At 52.6% G+C, this 9743-nt stretch overlaps 1 protein-coding gene across 1 annotated transcript; it reads right to left on the reverse strand.

Annotated features, from left to right (window-relative positions):
• Positions 1-887: 887 nt before the first annotated feature.
• FZD8 (frizzled class receptor 8) lies at positions 888-3599 on the reverse strand (the record flags this gene model as incomplete). The annotated part of the gene is made up of 1 exon (XM_082855549.1): positions 888-3599. Exon 1 carries the CDS (start codon positions 2958-2960, stop codon positions 888-890), a length of 2073 nt encoding a protein of 690 aa, XP_082711675.1. The 5' UTR covers positions 2961-3599.
• Between the last annotated feature and the right edge of the window lie 6144 nt (positions 3600-9743).

Genomic DNA, 9743 nt, shown 5'->3' on the forward strand with positions numbered 1-9743 from the left:
GCTAACAACTTAGGAACTAGAGTTTAACAGGTCATTTTCTCCATGCCTAAGGGCAGCGCACAGAATAAGAAACTAGCAAATGTCCGTGTTTCCAACGGGCCCTCAGCGAAAAGCACTTTCAAGGTTTAACAGTTTAGGAGAGGCAGGGGGAGAGGGCAATGTTTAAATCATTTATCAAAAGTCATTTTATTGCCAAAATAGAATACTTATATTTGTTCTTACAGGGGTGGCCTCTAAACTTTTTACAGAAAATGTACAGACTGTATATCTTTGGATATGTACATATTTTACACATTTTTACAATTTAACAAATAATTATATAAATACATCCTCTAATGTAAGAAACCCGTATTTACTTGGGGTGTATAATTAAGACATTTCTTGTTTGTTTACTTAAGGCATCTGCCTGGTCATTAAGAATACCCAAACCGTGCAATCCCATTAGGTCGCGGTCATCCCTCCTCTAGGACGTGTTAGGGGTGAGGGTTTACGCAGGAGAGTCGAGGGCGGAAACTAGGTCCCTCAGGTGAAATCTGTAAGTCTGGCTTCAAGCTCAGCAAATGGCAACCAGCGAGGGTTCCAAACCTTGGGTCCTGGAAACGCGGCAGCAGAGCTCACGCTCCTCTGCCAAGACAAATTAACGCCTGGCGGGAGGAATTCCTCGCCCGTCGGTGGAGGAACGGGGGCTGGGGCTGGGAGCCTTCAATGCCAGGTACTTTGTTCTAAGCGAGTCCCAGCTAATGGATACCATTAAGAGTTCATTATCATGCTAATAGCAATCAACACGGTGAAGGGGGGGGACCCTCCGCCTCCGAGTGTCCCCCCCGCCGCAACACTCGGTCTCCTCGCCCCCTCTCCAGCCCTCCCGGACGCCCCCTCCCCTCCGCTCAGACCTGGGACAATGGCATCTGCTTTGGATAAGACACGGAGCTGGCCGTGCCAGACCGCCACGTCAGGCCGGTGCTGACGTCGCTGTACAGGGAGCCCGCCCCACCGCCCGGCCCCACGCCCCCGCCGGCCCCCGGGCCCCCGCCCCCGGGGCCGCCCCCCGCCGCGCCCGCGCCGGCCGCGCCCGCGCCCTTGCTGGCCCAGCAGCAGCGGGTGCACAGCGCGCGCCACGACTCGAGCGTCTTGCCAGACCAGACCCACACGCCCGACGTGATGCCCACCACCAGGCACATGAAGTACTTGAGCATGAAGACGGCGTAGTCGGGCCGGCGCGCCTGGTCCGGCTGCAGGTCCCGCAGGCACGGGCAGTTGTGCGTGGCCTCCCAGCGCGGGCGGTTGTGCTGCTCGTAGAACAGGCAGGCGACCACGACGGCGGCGGGCACGGTGTAGAGCACGGTGAAGAGGCCCAGGCGGATCATGAGCTTCTCCAGCTTATGTGTCTTGGTGGGGCCGCCCTGCTGCTTGATGACCGAGCGGATGCGGAAGAGCGACACGAAGCCGGCCAGCAGGAACATGGTGCCGATGAAGAGGTAGATGACCAGCGGCGCCAGCACGAAGCCGCGCAGGTTGTCCAGGCTCTGGTTGCCCACGTAGCAGATGCCCGCCACCGGGTCGCCGTCCACCGAGCTGAGCGCCAGCACGGCGATAGACTTGACGCTGGGCACGAGCCACGCGGCCAGGTGGAAGTACTGCGAGTAGCCGGCGATGGCCTCATTGCCCCATTTCATGCCCGCCGCCAGGAACCACGTGAGCGACAGGATCACCCACCAGATGGAGCTGGCCATGCCGAAGAAGTAGACGAGCAGGAAGACTACGGTGCAAAGCGCCGGGCCCGTGGTCTCGTAGCGCACGTGCTGCTCTACGGCACCCAGCTCCTCGTACTCGCCGCGCCCGCCCGGGCCGCCCGCGCCCGCGCCCGCCGCCCCCGCGCCCGCCGCCGCGCCCCCGGCGCCCCCCGCCCCGCCTGCGGCCCCCGCGCCGCCGCTGCACGCCACCTTCTCGTGGCCCGCCACCAGGCGCACCAGGTAGCCAACAGACACGAAGAGGTAGCAGGCCGAGAGGAAAATGATGGGCCGCTCGGGGTACTTGAAGCGCTCCATGTCAATGAGGAAGGTGGAGACGGTAGCGAAGGTGGACACGAAGCAGAGCACCGACCACAGACCTATCCAGAAGACGGTGAAGGCGCGCTCGTCCTGGCTGAAGAACGGGTTGTGGCAGGGCAGCGCACAGTTGGCGATCTGGCCCGTCTTGACGCGATTATAGAGAGGGTGCCGTTCGCTGGACACGCTCACCATGGGCGCGCGGCACTGGCAGCCCGGCTCGCAGGGCGCCGCGCCGCCGCCAGGGGGCCGCGCCTTCCCGCCTCCGCCGCCACTGCCGCCGCCGCGCGCGGGGGGCGCAGCCGCGTCCCCGCCGCCGCCCCTGCCGCGGGACGGGGGCCGGGCTCCGGGCGGGCGGCCGTGGCCGCTGCCGGAGGGCGGCTGCTCGCCGGGCGGCGGCGGCGGCGGCGGCGGGCGCCGCGGTGGACTGGGCGCGGCCGTGGTGAGGTCGGTGCGGTTGTAGTCCATGCACAGCGTGTCAGGGTTGCCCTGCTCGGGCAGCCTGTCGCAGCGCATGCGGTCGGGCCAGGCGAAGCCGTACTGGCGCATGAGGGGCGCGCAGCCGGCCTTGGCGCGCTCGCATACCGAGCGGCAGGGAGGCAGGGGCTTCTTGTAGTCCTCCAGGCAGATGGGCGTGTACATGCTGCACAGGAAGAACTTGAGGTCGGGCGAGCACTGGATCTCCACCAGCGGCCAAAATTGGTGCACCTCCAGGCCCGCCTCGTCCTGCGTGTCGTGGTTGAACTGGTTGGGCATATAGGTGTAGTTGTAGCCGATGCCCTTGCATAGCGGCACGGTGATCTCCTGGCACGCCAGCTCCTTGGCCGAGGCGGCCGCAGCGCCGCTGGAGCGCTGCAGTAGCGCCAGGGCTGCCAGCAACGAGGTCACTTCCAACAGGTAACCCCACTCCATGCTGCGCGCCTCGGCCACGCGCCTTCGCCCTCCGGGCGGCGCGCGGAGGGGCGCTGGGAGATCCTGCAAGAGCGCCGGAGGAGGGGAGAGAGGGCGCCCTGCCGGGCTCTCTCCCGCCTCTCCCGGGAGCGCGGGGGGGGGGGGGGTCTGCCGATAGCCTGGTCCCTTCGCGGGACGCGTCCTCACGGCGCCGCGGGAGACGAGGGTGGCTGCCGGAGGGCACCCCAGTCCCCGGGTCTGCCCCGCTCACTCCGGCCGGGTTCAGCCCTCGCAGGGCAGAGTGGCCGGCCCCCGGCTCATCGTCCCTCTCTCGCTCGCTTTCTCCGCGCGCGCCGGTGACTTTGCCGGGCACCTAGGGCGGCGGCGCAGCAAGTTTCCTCTCGGGCGGGCCGCTGTACGCAGTCAAGATGGCTGGGCCAGGCCGCTCCGCGCCCGGTTCAGCCCCTGCGGTCCCCTTTCGGCGTCCCGGGGCTCATGCTCGCCCCTAAGGCCGCGCGTCTGCCGCCGGGGTTCGGGGCCCGCCTCCGCCGAGGCCACCGCCCTCTGTCCCCGGCGTCGGTCCGTCGGTCCGCCGCCGGGATGACGGGCCCCGCCTCCGGTGGAAGTCCGCGTCGCGCTCCGGCCGGCAGTAGGGCGAGGTGTCGGCGGTCCCCTTCTCGCTGGACTCACGGAGCTAAATTCAGGCCGGAAGGCGGAGCGGACACCTGAGCGGCACGCCAGCGCCCCGCCGCCGCCTCCTCCTCGGCGGGAGCAGCGGCCTTCGCCAACTTCCCGCTCCGGCCCTGCTGCGCCCCGGCCGGCTCATGAATATTTATACGGCGCGGACTCGGTCTCCGCCCGCGGCCGGCGCGCCAATCCCGGGCGGGGGGCGGAGTCTGCGCGCTCCCCAGGCCCAGCCTTCCTGGGGCGGGCCCGGCTGTCCGCGCGGCCGTGAGCGCTGTCTGCGGCCGGAGTTTGGATAACCTTGGGATTGACCGCAGAGACAGAGGCTCTGCCACGACCGTCCCCACGGCGCTCAGTGGGGCTGAGGTCGGGGTTCCATTTCCCCGAGCCTGCGCTTGGGGACCGGGGACAAGGTTTTATGCAGTGCGTGCTTTCGGAGGCCCGTTTCGAACTAGTCAAGCCCCTGTTTCCTACGCTCCCAAACGTCGGCGACCTGCTGGCGAGGGGACCGCCCGCCCCTCCGCGAGCCGGCGAGGGCGCGGGGACGTTGCGGGGACCCGGGAAGGTGTGCCCTTCTTGGGGTTCTCAGAACGATGGTCTTGGAGGCTTGGCAATGCCGGAGGAGTGGAACGACTGCAGTTCATTCTGCCTGTTGGGGCTGGACCGGGGGCAGCCCTGGAGGAGGTGCCCGGGAGCCCAGCCGCGGGCTTGCGAGGGGCGCGGGCCCGGGGGCGGGCCCGGTGTGGGGGTCTCCTCCCGCCTCCGCTGAGGGACGTGGGGGAGCCTCAGTTTCCTTACCTGGAGAATGGGGTCACAGTACAGACCTCAAAGGGGGTTCTGCTAATTAGGTGAGGTAAAATATCTATAAAGCATCCGGACACAGTGAAGAAGAAGAAAGAAAGAGAAAGGGAGAAAGAAAAACTTGTAAATAGGACAGCCTGGAAATCCTGCGGCTGGATTCTCCCTCTTCACCTCGTGCTTTTGGAACATATATACATCTCTCCAAAGTTGACATGTTTTTGCCCGAGCCTCCTCCTCCGCCGTGGGAGGCGGCGCCGGGACCTGGCGCGGACGCGCGGACACGTCTCCGCGGTGCGCCCGGGGCCGAGCGTCTGGGTACGCGGCCAGCGAGCGCGGCCCCCGCCGGCTCGCAGCCACCTTAGACGGGGAGGGGCCCGAGGGGCGGGCGGCCTGGCAGGTTCATTTACGCTTGTTAGGACGTCCCAGGGGGTTGTCTTTCTCCTAGAATGGAGTGTTTATTTTTTAATTGATGTGCTGTTTCATTTAGCGCTTGTATGGAACTCACGCTGGGGCTGTAATTACTGTAATCTCGGGAACAAGCATTTCAGTTAGCCAGGAGGGTGGCAACAGACGTCTCTCTCTCTCTCTTTCTTTTCCTCTTCCCCCTCCCTTCTCCCTCTCGCTTCTACCTCTCCTTAGTTTTTCCTCCTCTTTCTCTTTCTGTTTCCAGATTATTGCTATTTGTCAGGTTTCATAGCAGGAACGAGTACAGCTAGAAAACTAAAGTTATTGAGGATGTGGGGACGAAGGAGAAGCAGAACTAAAGGCACGTTTGAGGCCTGGTCATATTTTTGGGGATGTGCGGGACGGTGGTGGTGGTAGTTGGTGGTTATCTGTTTACAAACAACTCGTCATGAAAGAAAAATAACTAGCAGCATCTGTATAGTATAGTCGCTGCTCTGCAGATACAGCGTGGTAGAAACCTGTGTCTTCCTCCTACTGTTCTCTCTGGCTTAGTTTAGCAACCGTATTCTAAATAGAAAGGCAGACTCTTCCCCCCCCACCCCTGATTTTTGGCAAGTTCTGTATTTTCACCAAGAATTCTAGGCATATCCACCAGGCGGTGGTTATACCCCACTCACTGTCTTTCTCTTTTTTCTTTTAAATTGAAGTCTAGTTAGAACCTCTTTGTACTAAAACAAAACAAAACACTTCCCATTTTTGTTTTAGAAAAACTAAACTCCGTAGGAATCAGAAATTCTAAGGCTTCAGAAATATTAGCTGATTCAGTGATTCAGCAGAAAATGATCTCGAGTTTTCAAAAATGCAAAGACTCAACTGTGAGTTGGTCTTTTTATGGATTTCTTTCCCTTCTCCTAATCAGAATTCCCTTTACGGTTTGTTGAATGTAGAAAGTCACCTCTCTCCTGTTGGTACCCTGTTCATAGCTGGCCATCCTCCAGAACATTCAACTGCAGAGAAACAGCAGGTCATACCTGGAGATAGGATGCTAAGCACAGTAGTGAAGGCAAATCCCCCCATATTAAGGACCAGCCTGGGCTCTGCCTCACGGTGACCACAGATAGGAGGGGCTTGGTTCCAAAAGCAACATAGAGGGTGAAAAGTTTCTTTTGATTTTCTTCAGCAGGAAGTGTCAAACAGTGGAGTTTAGAATTACACTATATAAATTGACTAGAACTGGGTAAAAACCAACTGACACTTGAAAATTGAGGCTGAAAATAGTTGATTTTGGCTTTTAATTGGCATTTAAATTTTTTTTCTTTATTCTTTTGAGACAAGATGAAAGCTTTGATGATGTGGAATGTGGAAATTTGGGGGAACTATATTAAGCTTGCAGGAGAAAAGCAGACAAAAAGTTCAGCGCTTTCAAAAATCATGTTATAAGCTATTGGGGGTGAGATTAAAACCATTTACATAAAATCATTAAACATTTACTTTTAATTGAGAGAATAGAAGAATAGCATTTAAATTTTACTATTGAATTAAATGGCTACTTGGCCATCTTTGAGAGCAGAAGAGGCTTAGGAAGCCAATTAGTGTATAAAAGGCAATGATGGGTCAGCGAAAAGAAACTAGAATCATTTATCAACATTCTGGCTAAATAATGATTTTTCTTTTGTATATAAAGCAGCTGTTTTTTAAGGGAGGGGAAATAGCTTTAGCAGTGACATAAGTAATGTAGGAAACTTTCTAGAGGGATTTCTGAACAGATGTCTGGTTGCTGAATAGCCCAAACAAGTTGAAGGCATGAATCTAGCTCAGAGGAGGGGATTTTGCAAAATGTCAGCTACCTGGTGAGATAGGAGACTGTCAATATATTGTAAGTCGTGAATTTTAGAAACTTTGGCAAAATTATGTTTCAGTGGATTTTAATTTAAAAGTCCAAGCTAAAACTCTTGATCCAAGAGTGAGCCTAACATATACCAAAAAAATGATACCTTCCAGAGGTTAAACAGAGAACTCTTTAGTAACTAATAAAATGTCTCAGGCATTATATAAAAGCGTCTTTCAGGGAAACGATCCAAGTCTATATTATTAGAGAATATTAAACTCTATCTAGTAATATTGGGGTTTTCTTGCTATTTTAGAATCTGTCTTTCAAAGGATTATGTCTTGAGTCTCCCAACCATAGACGGACGGAAAGGTAGAGGTTAACCGGTCTTGCTTCAATCTCTGTTAGAATTAAAATGGGTGAGATTACTTTTATATCCTTCCATAATAATAATAAACTCCATTAAAGAGCTTCCATTGTCTCCACCAGCAGGAAAAGGACTTTGTCAGGAGGAAGTACTCCTTGCTGTGTCTGCTGTAATGAGGCGAAGTTGTAAATGGATGGAGGTGACTGAGGCAAACAGGTGCCACTAGCCAGGAATCAGATTCCCACTTGACATGCAGCTGCCATTTTGGAAAATGGCCCTGCACTGTCATTGAATTTGATAATTATTGTAAAATATGTTTTAAAAATCAATCACTGATTTTTTTTTTTTTCCTCATTCACACTGAAATATTGGCCAGATGCTGAAACTCTTATGAGCTAGGATGCATTGTGCATGAGTTTGGGAACTTCCAGGTGAATAAATACTGCCTAAGTAAAACTGGCAGAACCAAGGAGGACACAGCTAATCTCACATATCAATACATCTAGAAGCAGGGAGTTCCATCATTGGTTCACACTGGGACAGTGGTGTTAGACCTGCAGGTCTGCTCTGGTCTCTTGGCTTCCCCTTGGGTGACATGGGGCCTCCCACTGCTGAATCATCATCTTTCACAGGACAGCAGCCAAGGCAGGAAGAGTGGCAGGACCTCCCACTATTAGAGAAGAAAATCCTTCCCCTTAGGTCACACTGGTCTGAACCTGTCACACCGCTCTCGTAGCTGCAAGGAAGGCTCTGCAGGGGAGGGTCTGGTGGGCAGCCCATGGTGGACAGGCTCTCGTGGCACAAAAGCCACAGAGGGGAGATGGGCCATTGAGCAGACACCGCAGTCAGCCACATGTTACTATTTGAAATGAACTTTCAAGCAATATCATTTACCAACACACCTAGTCTTCCAGAGTATTTTGTTCAGGGCTATGAATTAAGTATGATCTAGATCCAAGAAAACCTTGATATCTGCGTTTTTTTTCCCTTTTGAAGTACTCTGTACAGTGGTGTGAATTAAATGTCAAACAGTTTACTACTTATTTTATTTATAATGTGTATAAACTGTGTAGTGTAACTCCTTAGTTCCTTTTTGTTAAGCCCCTCCCCTCCCTTTTGGAGACTTCCTTAAAAACATGAATACAATTCTGGAACTTTAGTTTTTTTTTTTTTCTTTTGAGTCTTATATCATGTAACTTTTCTGATATTGACAAACTTAAATAATATAGGAGAAACTGGGTTGAATTCCATCTCTGAAGGGCTTATGGATGCGAAAGAACCTTTATATCAAAAAAATTTTGGTGCAAGAGTTTACTTCTGGTAACACTGATCCATTTAACATGGTGGTCTGAAACGATAATAAAATTTACATTAGTAGTACAAATGATAATTATCCGGACCCTGAGGGCATGGAGGTGGTGGAGAAAACAATGACATTTCTTTCTATTTTATCTTTGACCGGATCCAGGTAAACAGATATAATTTTTATTCAAGAGGTGACAGCACTTGATTTTCCTTTTTTTTCTGGTATGTGTCTTACTTGCTCTTAGAAGCACATGTTCTTATAGAGCTTTAATCTTACAGTTTATAATAAGTGTAACAACTTAGAAAGATAAAATAAGAAAAAATTGATACATCAGTGTGCTGTCTATTGAAATAATATCACATCATTAATATGAACTCCTGGGGTGCTTTTTCAAAACAGAATCCAGTAGGGTTCAATTTGAAAAATCCTAGTCTAGAATGTGTTGAAAATACACCGTTAAGTGAAATAAAGCACGATATAGAACTATATGGTATGAATCCAATTATATTGTTATATATGAATAGAAAAAAGACTAGAAGGAATTTCATCAAAATGTTGCCTATAGTTGTGTTTGAATTGGGTTAACTAGGAGTAATTTTTATTTTCTTTTTTTATAATGATCTGAATTTTATGCTGAGAAAAAATTATCTTGACTTAGCACTTAGCACTTATTACGTATTCTTTTCTGCTGTTCTTTATTTTCTGTATTTTGTGTTTCCTCCTTATACGGATCAAAATGACCAAAGAGCAAGGACCAGATCTTCGTTATCTCTTTTTTCTCACACAGATGCTGTACCATTAGGAGCATATGCTGTCAAAATATGTTGTAACTGATTCAAAGATTGACTTATTGTCCTTACTTTTGGTTGGATGCTCTAATCTCAGTGCCCCAGAGCTGTCCTTCTGATTGAGAATTGTGGTTTTGAATGGGATGAGGGGGAGGAAAGAGGAAGGGAGTTTGTCATTGGAGGGCCACAAAATTGGCATTAGCTGTAGAATTCTAGATGATGCCAGCTTTGCCTGTCTTTGGAACAATGTCCATTTTTGCCCCAGGTTGATCCAGCCTGTCGTCCATGACATGAGGTCATCTCCGTGGTATTTACTTATTGAGATACCAAACTATCTGAGCATTTCTTTTTACTGGTTATGGGTAAAGTAAGTTACTGTAGAAGAGCGTGTGCAGCAGTGGAGAAGATGAACTTTGGATCAGGCAGCCCTGGGGAATTACAGCTCAGTTATTTCCTACCTGTGTGGACAGGTAGCCTGCAGCCTCTTTGAGCCTCACTTCCTTGTGCATAAAGTATGGAATGACAAATACAAGAGCCCTCACAGGTCGTGAGGGTTAGATGAGCTAAAAGCTAAAAGCTTGGTGCAGCACAATGTCTGGACTTTGATGCATGAATTGAGCTTCGA

The sequence above is a fragment of the Leucopleurus acutus genome (genome assembly GCF_964270905.1).
Source record: "Leucopleurus acutus genome assembly, chromosome: 1".
Classification (NCBI taxonomy): domain Eukaryota; kingdom Metazoa; phylum Chordata; class Mammalia; order Artiodactyla; family Delphinidae; genus Leucopleurus; species Leucopleurus acutus.